Source organism: Melanerpes formicivorus, unplaced genomic scaffold (genome assembly GCF_026170545.1).
Source record: "Melanerpes formicivorus ecotype bairdi unplaced genomic scaffold, bMelFor1.0.p_v2 SCAF_109, whole genome shotgun sequence".
Classification (NCBI taxonomy): Eukaryota; Metazoa; Chordata; class Aves; order Piciformes; family Picidae; genus Melanerpes; species Melanerpes formicivorus.
In genome coordinates, this window is record NW_027142461.1 from 490,691 (window position 1) to 513,035 (window position 22,345).

General features: G+C 42.6%; 1 protein-coding gene across 1 annotated transcript in view; it reads right to left on the reverse strand.

The window, feature by feature from the left end:
- The window catches only part of LOC137455777 (uncharacterized), a 231,214-nt gene that overhangs the window by 54,539 nt on the left and 154,330 nt on the right, over positions 1 to 22,345 (reverse strand). Inside the window, exons 17-19 of the mRNA XM_068166871.1 lie at positions 12,292 to 12,510; positions 8,317 to 8,569; positions 1,653 to 1,816 (exon numbers count right to left, since the gene is read on the reverse strand). Of these exons, the coding sequence (XP_068022972.1) occupies positions 1,653 to 1,816; positions 8,317 to 8,569; positions 12,292 to 12,510 (636 nt within the window). The remainder of the gene's footprint in view (positions 1 to 1,652; positions 1,817 to 8,316; positions 8,570 to 12,291; positions 12,511 to 22,345) is intronic.

A 22,345-nucleotide genomic window follows, 5' to 3' on the forward strand; every position in this document is an offset into this window, starting at 1 on the left:
AAAGACCTTTGAGATCACCGAGTCCAAGCTATCATCCAACGCCATCTAATCAACTAAACCATGGCACTAAGCACCTCATCCAGTCTCTGCCTAAACACCTCCAGTGACGGTAACTCCACCACCTCCTTGGGCAGCCTGTTCCAATGGCAAATCACTCTTTCTATTAAGAACTTCTTCCTAACATTCAGCCTAACCCTCCCTTGTGCAGCTTGAGACTATGTCCCCCTTGTTCTGCTGCTGGTTGCCTGGGAGAAGAGACCCAACCCCCCACCTGGCTGCAACCTCCCTTCAGGTAGTTGTATAACTTTATTCTGCAGAGATTCCAGCATTTAAAATGTTCTGGGTTGTTTTTTTTTTGTTTTTTTGTTATCAGGCAACTTCAAAGACCTTATGCACTGTAGCAGATTTTGTTCCCTTCCCTTTGCTTTGTATTTTGCCATGAATCATTTTTAAAATGTGTCATACTAAGACAACTTCTTTCCCCTAGTAACATTCTACCCCCCAACCCCTTTATTGGAAAACATTATGGGAAGATTGATCCAGAAGGAAAGGAATCTTTGATGATCATGCACCTGTTCCCCAGACAATGAAGATGTTGGTAATACTCTCATAAAAACCTGCTTTACAAATGTTTTAATTTAAATTAATTTTCCTGAGTAATAAACGACAGCAGCTAAAACTTATGAAGCTATTCGAAACTATTAAGTCAATGATTAAGAAGGCATTAACATCTCCAAAACTAATTAACTAGACTACCAGTACATTGGAGTTGTGTACAGCTTCCAGGAATGCAGGAGCTTTGAAATACTCTGCAGAAATTTAGATTGCCATTTATCTTTTTCTGCCTGCTGCAGTGAAGTTTGTGAAAAAGAGACTGAGGGATGATTCTGTCAGGTGGAGGGGTGGATGGGGTGCTGAGCTTCTCTATTCTTACACCTGCCTGTATCCTGCCTTTGCATGCAGTTTTTACTTGGTGCTTGCCAACACTGAACGTTTGTCCCTGTTTGAGCTAGAACAGAGCAAATTCTATTCCGCGATTTGACTTTTCATAGAATCATAGAATCAGTGAGGTTGGAAGAGACCTCAAAGATCATCAAGTCCAACCTGTCACCCAAGACCTCATCAATACTAAATTATGGCACCAAGTGCCATGTCCAACCCCCTTTTGAACACCTCCAGGGGTGGTGACTCCACCACCTCCCTGGGCAGCACATTCCAATGGCTAACAACTCTCTCTGTAAGCTGCCTCTCCCCAGCCTCGTTGCCCTTCTCTGGACACATTCAAGAGTCTCAATGTGCTTTTTAAATTTAGGGGCCCAGAACTGGACACAGTACTCAAGGTGTGGCTTAACCAGTGCTGAGTACAGGGGCAGAATGACCTCCCTGCTCCTGAGAGCACTTTATGAAGTCAACAACATGTTTTAGTGGTATCAATTGTGAGGAAATAAGTGGTTCCCTCTCTTTTTGCTGTGTCCACCAAATATCATTATATTAAAAGGTAAGCAGGTGCTACCCCCTCCTTGACTGTCTGCAATTCTAGGATATGGCTATGGGACATGAATCTGCCTTTTCTGATGCCACCTTATTTTATCAGACTGGAAAAGGAGCTTGGGCCTAAGTTCTTGGGAGAATAATGAGATAAAGAGACATACCTTAAAAAGTACAGGTACAACAGTGCCGATGAGATGATGAACAGGATTGCATAAAGCATCACAGTGATTAAGACACCAGGAATCCCTGACTCCTCTGCTCTTAGAAAGGCCCAGTAGAGTTTTGCAGCATCAGCAATGGGTTTCTCCACACTGTTTCCAAGTCGCTGTCATTGGGATAAAAAAAAAATAAAACAACATTAGAAAACATCAAATCTGATCAAACCATATAGAATAGAAGTCCAACCTATCACCTAACACTATCTAATCAACTAAACCATGGCACCAAGCACCCCATCCAGTCTCTTCTTAAACACCTCCAGTGATGGCGACTCCACCACTTCCCTGAGCAGCCCATTCCAATGGGCAATCACTTTTTCTGTGAAGAACTTCGTCCTAATATCCATTCTAAACCTCCCCTGGGGCAGCTTGAGTTTGTGTTGTCTTGTTCTGGTATTGGTTGCCTGGGAGAAGAGACCAACCCCCACCTGGATACAACCTCCCTTCAGGTAGTTGTAGAGAGCAATAAGGTCTCCTCTGAGCCTCCTCTTCTCCAGACTAAGCAATCCCAGCTCCCTTAGCCTCTCCTCATAGGGCTTGTGTTCCAGACCCCTCCCCAGCTTTGTTGCCCTTCTCTGGACACATTCCAGCAAGTCAACATCCTTCCTGAACTGAGGGGCCAAAAACTGGACACGGTACTCAAGGTGTGGACCAACCAGTGCTGAGTACAGAGGCACAATGACCTCCCTCCTCCTGCTGGCCACACTATTCCTGATCCAGGCCAGGATGACATTGGCCTTCTTGGCCACCTGGGCACACTGCTGGCTCATGTTCAGCCTACTATTGACCATGTCCCTCTCTGCCTGGCTGCTCTCCAGCCACTCTGACCCCAGCCTGTAGCACTGCATGGGGTTGTTGTGGCTAATGTGCAGAAACTGGCACTTGGATGTGTTAAATCTCATGCCCTTGGACTCTGCCCATCTGTCCAGCCTGTCAAGGTCCCTCTGCAGAGCTCTCCTACCCTCTACCCTTTTGTGTCTATAGGTAGACCTGGATTTCTCTGTAAGGATTTGTCTCTGCCGCTCATTCGTGAGGGGCATATTTTAGAACAGGTTTTAACTGCAATATGTGGGGCACACAGCTTGAAACTTAGGAGTCTGCCACCCAGAATTTGAAACTCACCATGACATGTGAACTGAATTATTTTCTGCCTTATTTAAATCAAATTAAAATCTACCTTACAGAGGAGGCTTATTGAACACAACCCTTGTCAGAGTGAAAATACTCAAGGTGAGCTTCTTTAGCACACTTTCAGGAGAAGTGGAAGGAGAATGCAGCTGAAATTTGCCTTATTTCAATGACCAGAGAGGCGTGATTTATTCTGCTGTTTTAGGAATGCTGAATGAGCAGAAAACACTTGTGCCAGTGCTGACCAGTCTCAAAATGACTTGCCCTTGTCAGAAGGAAAAAAACCCTCAGCAAGTTACATTATTTTGTACCTGTTTTGGAGGGTTTACAAGCACCCATTTTTAGATGCTGTCAGTGTTTGGTGCTATGACTGGAGAATAAAAGTGTTTATTGTGTTGTCTAAAATGCCAAATGGAAGTACTGGGGCATCTGCATGTGCTGCTAGCTGACACCTGGGGTAGCTTTTCCACTAGCCTTGCAAACAACAGCATCAGTTAAAGAAGGTATTGGATTCACAAAGCTTCACTGAGACCCAATGAGGTGAGAAAAATGGAGACAGGAACTACAAGTAGATCAACGGGGGTTTTGTGAAGTTTTGCCCAAAGGGGTTGACCTTTTTTCAGTGCAAAAGAGACAAGCTCCCCTTTATGAAGCTGTATTTTAATTTATGCACATGCATTATCAAATCTGTCTGCAGCATTTTAAGTCAGAAAATCAGATGTTCCCTTCAGTCCCCACTCCTAGTTTCCAGTCCCTCCAGTTTGGGAAACCACAAAGAACAGCCTAAAACATTGAATAACCAACAAGCATCAGCATTATTTTACAATACAGCTCATTGAATTCCTTTCTTTCCTGTGGAAAAATAAAGACATAATGAGACCAATACCTTTGAAGAGATCTGACTGTAACATACTCCCAAATGCTGTAGTGGAATTCAAGGTACCTCTTCACTGTGCAATGTAGCAACGGCAAGTTATATCATCAGTAGCTTCTTCAAAGGTACATATCTGACATAGACCCTAAGTAATTATGCTCTTGAGAGTTTAAATTCAACTCCTTTGTAAATTAATAAACAGGTATAACTATTTCCATCCCATTGAAGATGGAATTAATCCTTTAGCATACTAAATATTGGTAAAAACTGATATTCATAGATCAAAAATCATCATTTGGTTGTGAGTAAGGTGGTTCATGTATTTTTACAAAGATTTGCAAAGAATCCTGAAGGCTTTGTAGCACTTCATATTTCATCATGCTTCCAGGAAACCACAGAAAAATGCTCTCAAAAATGTCATTAATTTCCTCTTTTTGTTTTTTTTTTTCCTCTATCTCTAGTTCTAAAGAGCTAGCTACTGTATTGACATATTATTGCCCTCTGCTGGATCAATTCAGAAGAATTCAGCTACATATCATGGGGCTTCTACCAAGCAGAGCCACAATAAATTCCTCTCTTCACAGAATCACACAGAATCACCAAGGTTGGAAGGGACCTCAAATCACCTTTTTCCTTTTAAAGTGACGTGAGTGACAAGCCATGCCCACATTAAATCACCTTGACAGATTTTGCAGGTGTGTGAAACTGCATCACCAAAAGAAGAAAAAAAACCTAAAAATCCACTATTTATCATTTACAGTGGGAGCCTGTGAAATTCAGGCTGCAAGAAACCTGCTCCTTTCTGAGCAACTTGGCTGGATTAAGCGCTAGAAAGAGTCAAATCTTTCTCCCTGTTTTTTCTACTACCCTTGCAATGACATGTAAAATAAAGAGAAGGCAGTTAGTCCAACGATGAGTTGTACAAGGACTGAGATTCTTGAGTGCACTTCTGCTCTCTCTCCACCCCTTGCAATGCTGTTATGGAAATTACAAGTCCCATGATGGTAATGGCATATAGACCAGTCACTAATTCAGATCTGTCTGTAGACTTCAAACAAACAAACAAAACCAGCCAAACAAAAAAACAACTAAAGAAAATATATTACAATACATCATCTCCTACTTCTGTTTGATCTCCATGTTCTACCTTCTTGCAAAAGAAAAAAAGCTGCCTGCCTCCACCATTTTCTCACCACAGAGACTGTCTACCAAGGACAATCCTCTGCACAGCAGTCACGTCCTCACATCCCTCCAGAGACACAAAAGTCTATTTGAATAGCAAATAAGAATAAATTTCTCTCTCATCCAAGCAGTTCTTTCTGGCTGGGTAAAAATAGAGTCAAGCAAAGAGATTGTGTTTATCTTTCTGTGGTTCTCAAAAGCATGATCCAAGCAAGGTGACTTCACTTGAAATTGTTTCAACAATATCTGTCAATATCTATCTTTGGTACATTTCTGTTATGGGTTTAAGATTGGGATGTCTTAACCATAGAGACAGAAGTCCTCCAATGGGCTAGACAGTCTAGAAGATGGACACAGGAAAGTGTGATCTTTGTTATTTTGTTCGCATCAGCCTGCACCCCTATGTAAATGGACACTACTGTCCTGCCCCTTTTCATAGAACCATAGGATCAATAAGGTTGGAAAAGACCTCAGAGATCATCAAGACCAACCTGTCATCCAACATCTCATGACTACTAAACCATGGATTCAAGTGCCACATCCAATCCCTTTTTGAACACTTCCAGGGATGACGACTCCACCAGCTCTCTGGGCAGCACATTCCAATGGCTAACAACTCTCTCTGTGAAGAACTTTCTCCTCACCTCGAGCCATTCCTATGGGCAATCATTCTCTCTGTATAGAACTTCTTCCTAACATCCAGCCTAAATCCACCCTGGTGCAGCTTGAGACTGTGTCCTCTTCTTCTGGTGCTGGTTGCCTTTGAGAAGAGACCAACATCCACCTGTCTACAACCTCTCTTCAGGTAGTTGTAGACAGCAATAAGGTCACCCCTCAGTCTCCTCTTCTCCAGGCTAAGCAATCCCAACTCCCTCAGCCTCTCCTCATAGGGCTTGTGTTCCAAACCCCTCACCAACTTTGTTGCCCTTCTCTGGACTCATTCCAGCAAGTCAACATTCTTCCTAAACTGAGGGGCCCAGAACTCGACACAGGACTCAGGATGTGGTCTAACCAGTTCAGTGTACAGGGGCAAAATGACCTCCCTGCTCCTGCTGGCCACACTGTTCCTGATGCAGGCCAGGATGCCATTGGCCCTCTTGGCTGCCTGGGCACACTGCAGGCTCATGTTCAGCCTACCATCAGTCAGCACCCCCAGGTCCCTCTCTGTCTGGCCGCTCTCCAGCCATTCTGACCCCAGCCTGTAGCACTGCATGGGGTTGTTGTGGCCAATGTGCAGAACCCAGCACCTGGATGTGTTAAATCTCATGCTGTTGGACTCTGCCCATCTGTCCAGCCTGTCGAGAGACCAAGTGATCGGTTCTGGGAAAGCTCTGGCAGAACCAGAACTAAAATTGCATTCTCCAAAATCACAGGAAAGCTTTTTACCCCTGGAACACCCTTCCACAAGCTGGTAGTAAATCAATACACATTTGACAGAGTATCTTGAACGATGAGCTGAAACTCTCCAAATATGCAACTGGCTCTCTAGTCTTCCCTAAATAATAAAAAAATGAAATTAGTCAACAGAAGAGCCTTTGTCTCTAGGGATATCTGTCATCTTTCATGAGTATTAAGGCCATTTAGGATACTAAAATACATTCTATCACTAAAATAACTTGTATTACCACAACAAAACATTTTCAAAATGCTTGATCTAAAATAGATTGGCAAGTAAATCTGAAATAGCTGCTGAAAGAATGCCAGGGGGGAAAGGAAAAATTACAAATGCAATAAAGAAAACACATGTAAGAGCTAGAGTTTCACTTTGGCAAGGATGCTTACAGTATATTGTGTAATTTTTTTGAACAAATGAGTTTCTACCAAAGATAACCTTGGTGGCTAAGATCACCAAATTTTCAGTACGAAGTACAGAGAGAGAGAGAGAGAGAGAGAGGTGTGTTTTTGTAATGGTGTAATGAAAATTTTAGTTACTTTATGGGTATCTCACGTGTCCTGCTGACCAAGCATAAAAAAGCCCTATTTGCAATGGATAATGAATCCAATCTGACTGTATTTTAGCCTGGAGAAGAGGAGGCTCTGGGGAGACCTTATTTCTCTCTACAACTACCTGAAGAGAGGTTGTAGACAGGAGGGGTCTGGTCTCTTCTCCCAGGCAACCAGCACCAGGACAAGAGGACAGAGTCTCAAGCTGTGCCAGGGGAGGTTTAGGCTGGATGTTAGGAAGAAATTCTTCATAGAGTGATTGGCCATTGGAATGGGCTGCCTGGGGAGGTGGTGGAGTCACCGTCACTGGAGGTGTTTAGGAAGAGACTTGATGGGGTGCTTGGTGCCATGGTTTAGTTGATTAGATGGTGTTGGATGGTGGGTTGGACGTGATGACCTCAAAGGTCTCTTCCAATCTGGCTAATTCTTTTCTATTCTAATAGAAAAATAAACAGTGTGTTGTCCAAGCAAAAAGTACAACGTGTTGCCACACGCTTAAAATACTGCAATTAGCTGCCAAGTGAGCAGCAATTCAATTTCTTGAATATTTTGACTTTCATTTTCAAGGGCACCACAATAGGAAACACCATGTGGAAGTTCATATTTTTAATAGGACTTCTTAAAAGCACAGCACAGGATTGTGGACGGAGAGCTGAGAGGCCTGAGAAAACCTGATCCACAACAAGGACTGTGGATTGCTGTTTGATCTGGCGTGACCAACAGAAAGAAAGATGTCTTCAAAAGGCAGACAAGAGCAGAGCAAGAGCAATACCATAATCACAGAAGAGCTCTCAGCACCCTATGCCCATCAGAAGCACCCTGTATCACCTACAGAGTGAGAGCCAGATCTGAAACACATGCTCTGGGAAACTGGGTGTTACCTTGGATGTGGTATATGTCCCCAGTTGCCAAAGTAGGGATGGGCTACACACCACACAGCTATGCACAGAGAGAGCTGTGAGCTTTGTTCTCATGATTTTACACATGATGAAGCTCTTTCCTTAAAGATATCTCTCTATCACACAAGTCTCTTTAGGTGTGCCAGCAAATTATACTACCCACCCTGCATATCAGAGAAGTCCACAACAGCCTCTAGTTTTGTTCATTTTGCCTGCTCCAGTGCTTAGAAAAAAGTCTGAAGCACTAATAATAATCAGGACTGCTCATTAATCCATCTCCACTAACATCCAAAATTGAAGTAATCCTTTTCAAAGCAGATGCAATCATTCCAGTGGTGGATTTCCTTTCTTCTCTCCATATATGGCTTGTGCAGTGCTCTTAATTTTATGCAGAAACGCAGTGACTCCATTAGATGGGAATTTTGTTAATAAAAAGGTAATGTATAACATTATTATTTAATTTCTTTTTAACTTTCATGTTCCATTGCCAGGGGTGGAATTTCATATCTTTCAGTGATTCACTGAATAAAACAAACTTCTACGTCAAGGTCTCATGTCCAAGTTATTTTAAGTGACTTACCCCCAGGAGTGAATCCACTACAAACACTGCCAAGGGGTCTAGCAGTGTCCAGAGTCCCATAGCTATGATAAACTTTGACAAGAAGGAAGGGAATGAGTCAAACAGCTGCTGACAGCCCCATCTGATCAGGACCATAAGAAGCAGCCCAGCGTTCAGGGTTAGGGGTCCCACCACAACCATGACCAATTCTTCACTGGTCTGCAGTAAGGAGTTCTGGTAGCACAGTTCAACAGTGTGAGGGAAAAGCTGAAATCTGTAAATGAGAAAAATGGAAGAGTTTGTCTGTGCTCCTGGGAAAACCATTAGAAAAAAAGAATCATGCATACAGCATGTTGCTTTGTGAAGTTGCAGCCCTGTCTTGGTCATGACTCTCTAACCATAAACTGTACAAAGCTGATCAAGAAAATTGTTCCTCCACCTCCTGCCTCCGTGTCCTCTGATCCCCTCTGACTCCCAGTCCAGGCCCTTGAAACTGTGCATGCAGGGTTCTAGGAAGACCTTAGCTCCCAGAATTGGAATGGGCTGCCCAGGGAGCTGGTGGGGTCAATGTCCGTGAAGGTGTTTAAGGAAAGACTGGATGAGGCACTAAGTTCTATGGTCTAGTTGATTAGTTAGAGTTGGGTGATCAGTTTGACTTGATGAACTTGGAGGTCTCTTCCAACCTGGTCAATTCTGTGAACATGAGCACAGGCCTCAGGAGCTCAGCCCTCTCTACCTATTCATCCTTTTTTGACACTGTGCAAAGCAAAAAATATGATACCAAAGACACAGCTTTTAACATCCCTAATGTGACTGGAAATGTCATATTGCTACTGTGGGATGATGGAACTTGCAAAGCTCACATAATGAGAAGATTTGGTGGCACTGTAGGAGACAAGAGATGCATGGTTTGGAGAGCTACATATAGATGCTGAAATTCATGGCAAAAACATTCCAAGTCTACCAACATCCCTTAAATTCTGCTCCTAACTAAGGGTAAAGTGGTTTGATTCTCTCTTTGGTACTAACTCATGAGTGCTACTAGGTATTTGGTGGGACTAGATAGTGCTCTCAACTTGATCTTACATTTTACAGGCACACAGCTACAGTCTGGGATGCTGATCCAGGGCATCTTGGCCTGAGAACATTATCCTTTATCTAGCTGACTGCCTGGGACAGCTGTGATTAGTGGCTTTGAACATGACCACTGCTCTCTCACACATTGCTTCCTTCTGTTGTGTTTCCTTTGCTTTCACAGACTCTTGATGCTTGGCCTCCCAGAAGTTTTAATGCCAGCTGGCTGAACCTGCCTGGGCTGTGCAAGGCCAGAAGGGACACATGACTGGCTTTGCATTAAGATCTAGAAGAACACCTTAACAACACTCTCCAGAATCTGCTCAGACACCATGTTCACATTTTAGCCAGTCATCCCAATATCATAGCAGGCATAAAAGTCATAGAGTTTCATATTGGCTCCTGGTGAGGCCATGTCTAGAGTACTATCTCCAGTTCTGGGCTCCCCAGTAGAAGAGAAAGAAGGAACTACTGAAAAGAGTCTAGCAGAGGATTATGAAGATGATGAGGGGGCTGGAGTAACTCTCTTTAAAGAAAAGAGACCTGGTGCTGTTTAGCCTGCAGAAAACTGAGAGGGGATCTTACCAATGCCTGAAGGGCAGGGGTTAAGAGGATGGGTCCAGACTCTTTTTAGTGGTACCCAGTGAGAGAACAAGGGGCAATGAGGCAAAAATTGGAATGCAGGAGATTCCATCCTTTTTCCAAAGGAAAAAAAAACTTATTTCCTTTGTGGGTGTCAGAGCACTGGAACAGGCTGCCCAAAGACATTGTGGAGTCTCCTTTGTAGGAGAGATTCAAAACCTCAGTGCAGTCCTGGGTAGCCTTCGCCCAGTGAAGCTATTTCAGCAAGGGGCTTGAACTAACTGACCTGGAGAAGAGGAGGCTCAGGGGAGACCTTATTGCTGTCTACAACTACCTGAAAGGTGGTTGTGGCCAGGAGGGGGTTGGTCTCTTCTCCCAAGCAACCAGCACCAGAACAAGGGGACACAGTCTCAAGCTGTGCCAGGGGAAGTTTAGGCTCAAGGTAAGGAGAAAGTTCTTCACAGAGAGAGTTGTTAGCCATTGGAATGTGCTGCCCAGGGAGGTGGTGGACTCACCATCCCTGGAGGTGAGGTGTTCAAGAGGGGATTGGACATGGCACTTGGAGCCATGGTTTAGTCTTGAGGTCTGTGGTGACCAGTTGGACTTGATGATCTTTGAGGTCTCTTCCAACCTTGGTGATTCTGTGATTCTGTGATTCAGAGGTCCCTTCCAACTCCTAGCATTCTGTGGTTTTGTAATTTGAAGGGACAAACAAAGCACAAAAATCTGTTGGAAAAATCTTCCCTTTCTTAAGCATGCCTGATTTTTGTTTTTGCTCTGTAAACCCTTTGCTCTAACCCCATAGAAACTTATGGAGAACCAAATATGTAGCATATTGTGATTGATTATTTTTTATTCCATGGCAAGTAATGGCAAGTGATGACTTTCCTGGAACTCTCTGAAGAGCTACAATTCCCAAGCTAAAGCCAATGTATCATATAGTTAAAATATGTCAACTCACTGCAGTCCTCACGGTAAAACTGATATATCAAAGTGAAATTCTTCAAAGTATTTTACTCATAGATCACTTTGGTAACATCAAATATGATTTAAATGCTTCTTCAGTTTTGCACACATCTTAGGCATTTTTAAATACTTGAGGCGAGATGACAAATTATTCTTGGGGAAGTTGCACAACCTGCTGGGTATCTCAGAAGGGGGGAGGAGTAGGTATGACACAAGGTACAGAAACGGACAGATCCTGTTCTGAGTTGAAAATAAGTATTTTTAATACCTTCTCCTTTCTGTTAAGAGTCACATTTGCACATCAGATCATCTGGAGTCTGGATTATGTGGTCACTTATCAACTAATATATGCAAATGCTCCTATCAAGGCTTGCAAGCAGGGCCCTTAGCATGAGTTTATCCATTCTATTTGTAGTGCAAGGGAAATGCTTTGAATCAAGCTCTTCGTAGAAGTATTGGAATGGAATGGAATGGAATGGAATGGAATGGAATGGAATGGAATGGAATGGAATGGAATGGAATGGAATGGAATGGAATGGAATGGAATGGAATGGACCAGGTTGGAAGAGACCTTCAAGATCATCACGTCCAACCCACCATCCAACACCACCTAATCAACTAAACCATGCAACCAAGCACCCCAGCAAGTCTCCTCCTAAACACCTCCAATGATGGCGACTCCACCACCTCCCTGGGCAGCCCATTCCAATGGCCAATCACACTGTCTATGAAGAATTTCTTCCTAACATCTAGCCTAAACCTCCCCTGGCACAGCTTGAGACTGTGTCCTCTTGTTCTGGTGCTGGTTGCCTGGGAGAAGAGACCAACCCCCACCTGGATACAACCTCCCTTCAGGTAGTTGTAGAGAGCAATAAGGTCTCCCCTGAGCATCCTCTTCTCCAGGCTAAGCAACCCCAGCTCCCTCAGCCTCTCCTCGTAGGGCTTGTGCTCCAAATCCCTCACCAACTTTGTTGCCCTCCTCTGGACATGTTCCAGCAAATCAATAGCTTTCCTAAACTGGGGGCCCAGAACTGGACACAGGACTCAAGGTGTGGTCTAACCAGTGCAGCGTACAGGGGCAAAATGACCTCCCTGCTCCTGCTGGCCACACTGTCCCTGATCCAGGCCAGGATGCCTTTGGCCCTCTTGGCTGCCTGGGCACACTGCAGGCTAATGTTCAGCCTACCATCAATCAGCACCCCCAGGTCCCTCTCCACCTGGCCACTTTCCAGCCACTCTGACCCCAGCCTGTAGCACTGCATGGGGTTGTTGTGGCCAATGTGCAGAACCCAACACTTAGATGTATTCAATCTCATGCCGTTGGACTCTGCCCATCTGTACAGCCTGGAAGAGTATGAAGAAAGTGTGACTTACTTTGTAGCAGGAACTGAGATGGTCTGAAGGAAGAGCCACTGGCTCAAATAATGTAGGTAAAGCCTCACAAACCAAAGTAAAATCACCAGCAGCATGCGCAGCCAGAAGTCCCCAGATTGCCAGCGTATGGTCCCCAGCTCAGAGAAGGCTGTGTAGACTATGAAATGGAAACGCTCAACAACTTGTCTGGACAGCTTCACTTCAGCAACAGAATGGCAGCTGTGAATATATGGAAATAAAACAAAGAGTCATTTGGAAAAAAACAAACAAACATATAATAGCAGTTGCTGAAGCAACATAGAGTCCTGTCATGCAGATAACCATGGCAAAGGTTCTGATCAGAACTTTTGATTGACTGATGCATCTGACTGACACATAAACAGCTTTTTTCCGTTGCAGTCTGGGCAGTAAGTGGCTACCTCCCAGAAATCACGCCTCTGCTTTTATAGGGAAAACAACAACAAAACCCTCAACCACATCTTTAAGCCAAGTCTTTTAAAGTCTTTTGCTTTACTTTTAATTTTCTCACAAATTGCTCCCTGAGAAGCACTTTATCACTTATTTTCCTTCTAAGAAAATTGTGAAAGAATTGTTGTATTTGTACCGAAAAAGCCTTCATTTTATTGAAAAACATGAGCAGCTTTTTGATGTTTGGGTGAGAGAACTTCAGACAAATGTTTCAGTGGGCTAGAACTCCTCTTTACACTGCTTTCAAGTGAAAGAATACTGTACTTGTACAGTACAGTATCCTGCTACTGAGTGTGGTGGTGCTTGCCTGTGCTGCTCCAAAAGGGGGAAGAAAAAAAAAAAAGAGAGACACAGAGATGCAGCTTTGGCATTATGTTTCCAAGGAGCTGGAGTCTCTAAGCTGATTCAAAGCTGAAAAGACAGTGGCTTCTTTGACCTTTTGAAACTTCTAACTGCTACGCTTATTTACACTGCTTTCAATGACTAAGCAGCTGAGATGCACATCTCTGGGACTTAATACAATGTCATCATGTTCAAGCTGTTGTTTATATTGATTAAGGCTTCTGAAAGTTCAGGAATACAAAGATGTGTTTTTTGTGGAAGCAGGCATGCTGGCTTTTAAAAGTAGAGCCTACGACAGGAGAAGAAGTGACAGCAATACCTGCACTGCACTTTCCTGCCTACACACATGGGTCTCTTTGATAGCTGTGTACATTTCTTTCTCCAGTAGTCCCAAAGAGGGCTGTGAATAGCACAGGAGAAATATAACAGGAATTTACTTTTGGTGTAGGTTTTAGCAGGGGAAATAAAAAATCCGAATGTGCCAGCCACAGGTCTCAGTTTTGGGATCAGCTTTGGCATCACATTACTCCTGATTCTCAGTATTGAGAAGGATGCATGTGTAGAAGGCATGTTGTCAGCCAGCCCCTTTTCTCATGAGAAGGATCAATCTTTAGTTATCTATCTGTTTGAAGAGCATGAGGGGAAGCTTTCAGGAAGACATCACAAAAAGTAGAGTTTGGGTCATTAAGAAGCCTCAAGTAGCAAACCTTCTTACAGAAGCACCTTTTGGCCTAAGACAGGTAATCCTTGCAGTGATTATAGGTTGATCTGTCAGGGGTTTCAAAGAGCTTATTGAGACACTGCAGTCCACTTTGCTTATACCATAATCAGTCACAAAGTCTTACTTCACAGACTCAGGGCCACATCATGAATCACCTTCCTCATACTGTAATTATTTACCCACAGCAGCCTACAGGAACATGACAACACATTTCATTAACATCATGAAATCATAGTCTAGGCTTGTGTGAGAAAGAGACAAAGAAAAATGTACAATAAGAAATATAATTGACTGTGGTATTATACTACAATGACCATGTACTACATTTTATTTTTTTTTATGAAGAAATTTTTGTCCTCTATAATAACTTCATCAAAATCTAGTGTTACATTATTCACTTCTTGAGGAGAGTTAATAAGGCCAGAGTAGCCACACAGTTATTGTAGCTACACCAAATAGTTTGCTGTTTGTGCAAAAAAAAACAAAAGAGAAGAAAAAGAAAAACCAACCTTAGTTCATAATACTCTTCTCATCCTTCATCAAACAAGCAGAATTATACAGATGTCCCACCCAGCCTCACCCATGACAGAAATCCACATCCTACAGGGATCACTGCCAATCTTCATCTCTGTGCTAAGAGCATGAGTAACCACGTTTGCCACAAAAGCCTGGATTTAGCTCACCACCTTATTTCATCTAAGAGTCATTTGCTATTAGATTATGCGAGCTCAATTTACTCAATGAAGCTACCTCCAAACAAGCAGCACCAGAGTGAAACATTCAATATACAAATCCTTCCTCCTAACCCAGCACACAGATTGAGGAGAGCAGGCAGCCCAGAGTGCTGAAAACACTTTTTTTTTATTCACAGCAGTCCTGGAGCCCCAGAAACACTGAGAAATGTTAGTGACCAAATCACAGGGTGGGGAAAGTGAGGTAAGTACTTCCTCACAGAAGCAGGATCTTTGGAGGTCCTTCTCAAGCACTGTGATTCTGTAATCTGGCAATCAGCACTTTCAAAAGCAATTTGTAAATACCCTCACTCCAGCTCATTAACTCATCTTGTGAAAGCTGCTTGTGTAAGAACACCTTGCAAAGTGTGGCTTTCAAACTTCCCGAAGGCTTAGGGAGCTATGAAAATACTCAACTTCTGCTTCCATCATTCCATTGCTCCCCAGCCTATTTCCACTTTCAAGAGGTCCAAAGAGAGCTAGTGTCTCCACCTGTGAGCCATGTAGTTCCTGCTGAGACGATGGCTCTCTCAGCCATGGAAATCAAACTACTAAATGAATTTACAGAGGTAAGTAGAGAAATTAAGAGTAGAAGCCTTCCACTGACAATGACCCTGCTTAAACTAGCAGGACAGCATCTCCCAGGCAACCAGCAACACAACAGGAGGACACAGTCTCAAGCTGCACCAAGGGAAGGTTAGGCTTGAGGTGAGGAAAAAGTTCTTCCCAGAAACAGTAATTGGCCAGTTCAGTGTGCTGCCCAGGGAAATGGTGGAGTCACCGTCCCTAGAGGTGTTCAAAAAGGGATTGGACGTGGCACTTGGTGCCATGGTTTTGTAGCCACGAGGTCTTGGGTAACAGGTTGGACTTGATGATCTTTGAGGTCTTTTCCAACCTTATTGATTCTATGATGCTATGAAATTAGTGGAAAACACAGAAGACCTGGTGACTCAGTCCCAACCTATAACTGGAATCACTTTATCTAGTTTAAAACAAATTCGGTGGGCCCCATCTTACTTGTAAGTTAGAGCAAACTGTTCCTGGATTCTCATTAATCACACTGTAAAGCTGGTTACTGGTTGTCACTTCAAAACACTGGGCTTAAATCTCCTATAAAGTTTTTTGAAGAAAGGAAGAGGCAGAAACATGAAATGAAATGCACCAAACAAGTGGAAACAGCCCCTTTAAATATTTTTAGCTGGTGCTACTAGCAAAAGCTTGTGGGTGGAGTGACAGTGCTGGCAGATACAGTTTTCAGAAGAGATTTATGTAAAGTTGCTCTAGGGCAGAGAGCACGAGCATTACCTTTCAAAAACAAAACAACCCCTCCACCCACAAAACACCCAAATCTCAACCCCTGGGTGAAAACTATATAAAGCTCCAAATGAGAAGCCACTTGAGCAATGGATTTATCCATGATTCCTTGGATTACTGGTAAGTAATTTGGCTGAATGTTTCTGTTCTAGGGCATTAGTTTTGCATTTTTCTTTGCAAAATGCTGCAGTAACAAATAGCAGAGCCCAAATTACCATAAAAGCAGGTCAATTATTTCAATGGAAATTGTTCAGAAGGAAAGAAACGATGCACAGATTCTCTTAAGCTACACTTGATGATGATGACAAGAAAGTAATGGCTGATAGAAGGCAGTGTGTACTGTTGGGTGACAGCTTTGCTGCTGACAAACTGTAGTGAACGTTTATACGAGGCACTGCAAGACTGGCACTTACAGCTGAATGGCGGGGGGGAGACTGTGTGGATTCTCAGCCAATGCAACCCTGCTTACTCCAGAGCTACACTGGTGTATACCAGCTGTGGCATTCAGGATCTGGTCCTGAACATATTTATTACTTACATTGCATAAAATAAAGGAAAATAAACATTTTATGTTACTCGTGCAGTCAGAGATTTAAAAAGCAAATGCAGACACAAACGACTTTATGCAAATTGATTTTAGGGAGCTACAGTCCTCACAGCTCAAGAATCTGTGCAATGTCTTTACTCAGTTTATGAATAAAAGAGACCCCTCCCCATCATCACTGCAAATGGCAGGAATTTTAAGCTTAGCCATAAAGTCATTTATGGCTTATCAACAGTAATGAAAATGCAGACGATGTTGCCCAGTGTTCCTACAATGAAATGCTTTCACTTCCAGTTAAGAGCCTCACCTGTATCTGAAGGCACAGATCTGAATCTGAAGATTCAGAATATAAATATTCTTCAGATTATTTTAACCAATCAGAAGATACTTTAAATAATCTGGAGAATATTTCAAAATAATGCTTTGATACACTCAGCCCTTAAAATGGAAGCCAGTTAAAAGTAACACAGATGAAGCATGAGGCAGAAGAGAATCCGGCTCATTCCACTGAGCACAACATAAACATACATATAAACCATGTAATTTTGTTATCATTAGATGGATTTTATTATTATTCCTTCTGCATAATATTTTTTGTTTCCTTTATAGATCTCATGTTGCATTACAAAGAAATTGCCTTTATCCCAGGCCGTCTGGTGATGATACAAATGACTTTGCCCAATAAGCCAACGGCAGAGCTGTGAACTGAACTCTGCTGAGTTACAGTCCATTATTCTATCCACTGGATTCCTAATAAAATATTACTCTTTTGTTTATTTGTATGCAAAATGAATATAACCAGGGAAAACATTTGCCATGGATGCCATGGATTAAGGAACTTCCCCCCCCCCAATCTCTTTTTAGTACACATTTTGTGCTTCATATTCAGTTTGCAAGCCCTAAGAAAACAGGTATCACAGTTATAGAGGCTATCTAGGGTCTATCTGCTTTAAGAGAGAATACAGTATACAGAACTCACAAGGTTGGAAAAGACCTTTGAGATCATCCAGTCCAACCCAACACTATCTAATCAACTAAACCATGGTACTAAGTACCTCATCCAATCTCTTTAAACACTTCCAGTGATGGTGACTCCACCACCTCCCTGGGCAGCCCATTTCAATAATCAATCACTCCTCCTGTGAAGAATTTCTTCCTAACATCCAACCTAAACCTCCCCTGGTGCAGCTTGAGACTGTGTCTTCTCACTCTGTCACAGGTTGCCTAGGAGAAGAGACTGACCCCCAACTGGCTACAACTGCCAGAGGTGACAAAAGACCTCAAGGCTCATGAGTTAATTTCTTAACACAAATGCTTGTAGGAGAAGTAGTTCTACAGCTTGCTGAAAGATCTAGAATCATGGTACAGAAGGAAGTCCTGGCAGGTGCACCTGTGGTAGGAGAGAAAAAAAAAACCAACAGAAAAAGAAGTTGCCAGAAGCATGTAAAATCCAAAGGAAGGCTTTAGGAATTAAACATCTTTGCAAAGCAGGAAAAAATAGGCAGCCAATGACTGCAATAATTGGTTTGGGTTGCTTCAAATCACATGACACAGGTATGTGAGTGCACCTGGCAACACCCACACTGCCACACCAACTGGGGGAGGAGGGCAACAGCAGACAAGTTCCTTTCCAATGACCAGGTTGTGCCAACTCATGAGGAAATGGCCAGTAGGCAGCAGGCTCTGGATCAGCCACAGCCCAGGTGTGTTTGCATTATGTGCATAGCCAGGAGCCAGAACAAACACATCAGTTGAACTTTTTCCACAACCAGCTCACGCCAAGAAGCTCATGGGCATACATGCTGGCAGAGCTATTGCCTTGGAGGGATGACTACTTTCTTCCATACTGAGGAATGGACACTGTGGGCCAGTGGGCCAAGATGTGTTCATTAAAAAGGAGCAGAAGAAAGTACTGACAGCTTCATATTCCTCTGGATGTATCTGTGCTAGCTTCAAAATACAGCACCTTGAATACAGTGTTCTTACTACAAGGAGAACACTGGTGTGCTGGAGCATGTCCAAAGAAGGGCAACGAAGCTTTTGAGAGGTCTAGAGAACAAATCTTATGAGGAGCAGCTGTTTCGTCTGGAGAAAAGAAGACTCAGGGAAGACTTTCTCACTCTTTACAACTACCTGAAAGGAGGTTGTAGTGAGGGGTCAGTCTCTTCTCCCAGGTAACAAGTGACAGGATGAGAGGAAATGGTGTCAAGTTGCACCAGGGGAGGTTTAGGTCATATATTAGGATAAATTTCTTCCTTAAAATGGCTGTCAAGACCCAGAACAGGCTTCCTAGGGAAGTGGTGAAGTCATCATTCTTGGAGAGACTTAAAAGATGTGTAGATGTGATACTGAGGGACACGGTTTAGTGGTGACCTGGCAGTGCTCTATTAACAGTTGGACTTGATGATCTTAAAGGTCTCTTCCAACTGAAACGATTCTGTGATTGTGTGATTCCATTAAGTGTTTATGACAACAGAAAATTGGCAAACAGCAGCAGATTCCTGTCCTCAGCAGTCCCCTTACTGCCTTTGGCTAACTAAAAATTTCCTGAGGGAGTTAACTGAGACATTTGCAAGAAGAGATTTCTTACCAAGCTGAGAAAGAAGCATAAGAGGAAGAAAGCATCACAAAATTGAAGCAGAGTGGCAATAGTGCTGGAGGACAGTGTGGTTCCTTATAGAGAGCTGGCAGAGCTTTACACGTTTCAGCTTTGAGCAACATCTGACAATGACAAAGCAAAAAATGACAACCCCCCCACATTATTATCACCAAGCCTGCAGTTTAGGTGGGCAACTAAAACTTTGCCTATTTCATGCTTAACTGCATTTTCATGAGCCCTTTGCCTTGGCACAACTGCCTGGAAATCTTGCAAGAACAGATTTGGTTAAAATATTCCAGTCTGTCTGGTTCCAGCTCTGGATGGGAACAAACATGAAACAAGGAAACTCAAGTGCAGCTTTCAGAACTTTGAAGCAGCTCTGGTTTATATTTCATTCAAGAATGGAACAAAAGGCAGCGGACAGCCTCTGTTATTCATTCTCATGACATGACTAGGCCAGTCAAGAAGCAAAAGAAAGCATGTAACTCCTCCTCCCCTGCTTCTTGTCCTTTGACTGCTTTAAGCAAGGCAATGAATGAGTAAGAGAAAAATCACTACTTGGGTGTAGGAGGATGTGAGATGTCAGTGGAAGTACAGATCTCAGAAACAGTACTATCTGTCAAGCTTTCTACCAGCAAATAAGTATAAATCCTCAGCCCTGTGCATGAACAACAGAACAGAGTTTAGGAACCTGGAGAAGAATCTTACAGGTCAATCAGAGGGAGATTGTAGACAGGTGGGGGCTGGTCTCTCCTCCCAGGCAACCAGCACCAGAACAAGAGGACACAGTCTCAAGCTGCACCAGGGGAGGTTCAGACTTGATGTTAGGAAGAAATTCTGCACAGAGAGAGTGATTGCCCATTGGAATGGGCTGCCAGGGGAGGTGGAGTCACCATCATTGGAGGTGTTTAGGAGGAGATTTGTTAGGGTGCTTGGTTTAGTTGATTAGATGGTGTTGGATGGTGGGCTGGACACGATGATCTTGAAGGTCTCTTCCAACCTGGTCTAGTCCATTCCATTCCATTCCATTCCATTCCATTCCATTCCATTCCATTCCATTCCATTCCATTCCATTCCATTCCATCCCATCCCAAATACACCTTCAAGATCATCTCAGTTAAAAATAATGATGATGGGCTAAAACATCTATGGAAACTCAGGAGAATCAAGGTTAAAAAAAAATATTATTTATGTTAATAGTAGCAGCATACCCTGCCCAGGAGAAAAATAAATGCTTGTATGTGTAGGTAGCACTGCTTAAGCTAAGAGAGTCCCCTGTACCTGATGCGTGGAATGGTTTCTACCTTGACACAGAAAACATCCCCAAGGACATTTGCTCTGTTTGGAGGAAAAAACGTAATCTTCCTCCTGACCAAATACATATCTACTTCTGAGAGCCACTAGACACTCAAACACCATCTGTGAGCTGTGCATTCATCTGTAACACACCAATTTAGCTGGCAGGCCACTGGGACACAAGACTCTGAAGTTGCCAAGTTAAAATGGCAATCCACTACCAGCCAAAACTCCACCAAGCAAACAGGTGAGGCTTCCAGTGAACGTTGTAGCAGAGAGCAATGAAGCTTCAAAATAAGAAACAGCCTTGTGGTGTGGTGGGAAAAAAAAAGAAAAAAGAAAAAGGAAAAGAAAAATAAATAGCTTTGATCTTTTCCATCCTGGACTTAATTAGCAGCAGCATCACACTAGGAGCATGGGTCTGTACAGCTAGAATCAAGCTGCCAGCTTCCTTCAGTGAGAACTGACAGACTCGTGGCTGCGCTGGACAGAGAGGTCAGGACACACATCCTACATTTCAGAAATACCTGATGCTGCACAGTCATGAAGCTTCTCATACTAATACAGACAAGTCACAAGCTAAAGCCTCTTTACTTCTTTGTTTGCATCTGGTTTTCACAGCAACAGACTGAAGCAGGAAAAGGAACTTCTACTTGCTTCCATTTTTCCTTTGCCACAGTTATGTTATATGCATGTGAAGATGTTGAAGGTGGGATTGTTAATCTGAATGCACTATTTGCTTCATGGGCAGATTTACAATAGTCATGGAATATAGGAATGGGTGGGTATAAAAATGAAAGGGGGGGAAAAAATCTAATATATGGCTGCAGCTTGTAGGTAAAAAGGCTTCTAAAAGACCATTAGTGTTATGCCACTCAGACTGCTAGAAGGTTCTCTATAACCTAAAAAAAAAAAAAGACTTTTCCTTTTCCATAGCAAATTCTACAGGAGGAACTAAGCAGGCAAAACAGATGGAATCTGAGAGAACAATGGGACAGGCATTTAAAGCAGGTTTGATGCTAGGAATGAAATTTTCACTTGATATTAATTATCTTCTTTTAGTTAACATGATTTTGGGCACATTAAAGTTGGACAGAGGAACAGCAATCCATGAAAAGGGTGAAACTATGATGTGACCCAGGTAATGCCAGCTAGAATGGAGCCAGACACAAATCCTTGCAGATTTAAACATGACCACGTAAGGCAATTCAAGCAACTACAAAGAAAATGTAGCACATGGGAAAAGAAATCTCACAAACAGAAAATTGCCTGAAATATTTAGAGCTGCTACAAGGTGTAGTTTGTCCAAATATAGCTGGAACGAACCATTTTGGAAGAACTCTTCCTCAAGGATTTAATGAAAGAGAACAGTCCCAGGTTAGTGTAGATGACGGATGTTGTAACACTGCATCGTAACAAATGGTTTTGCTTTAATAAAACCTGCTTTCTGAAAGGGAAAAAAAAATCTATGCTAGGCCAGATTAATTAAATCTTTAAGAGCCTTAGGAAATAAGGGGGAAAAAAGCAAAAAGGAAGGAAGGAAAAAGAAGAGAAGAAAGTTAGAATACTATTATATTCAAAATATTATTAAGCAGTTATCAAGATGACAAAACAGATACTGTGCAGATATCTTAAATTCAATTACCTTGTGGAAAAAACACAGCTATAAAAAAAAATAATGTTAAACTGGAATCTTTTTAAAGATCTTTATAAACACCACTGAAATTATGGTGGAAATTATCCATACAATTCAGTCAAACAAAATGCATCACATAATAACAGTATTAACTTCTTCTTTTCAGTTTAATGCTATGTTATTATATTTAGCTGCCTATTTTAGAAAGTAATTTGTGTTGATAGCTCTGGAGAAAAACCAAGCATTAAAGAACTAATTTAATTCCTTCTGAGCTATGTTCAATTCAAAAATATTTCTTTCAGAATGTCCCAGTACTGCAGAATCTGACTAGAAATCCACCTTGAACTGTGTGCACTTTGACTAACTCTCTCCCCAAGGCAAAATGATCCTGCATTCAGCAGGG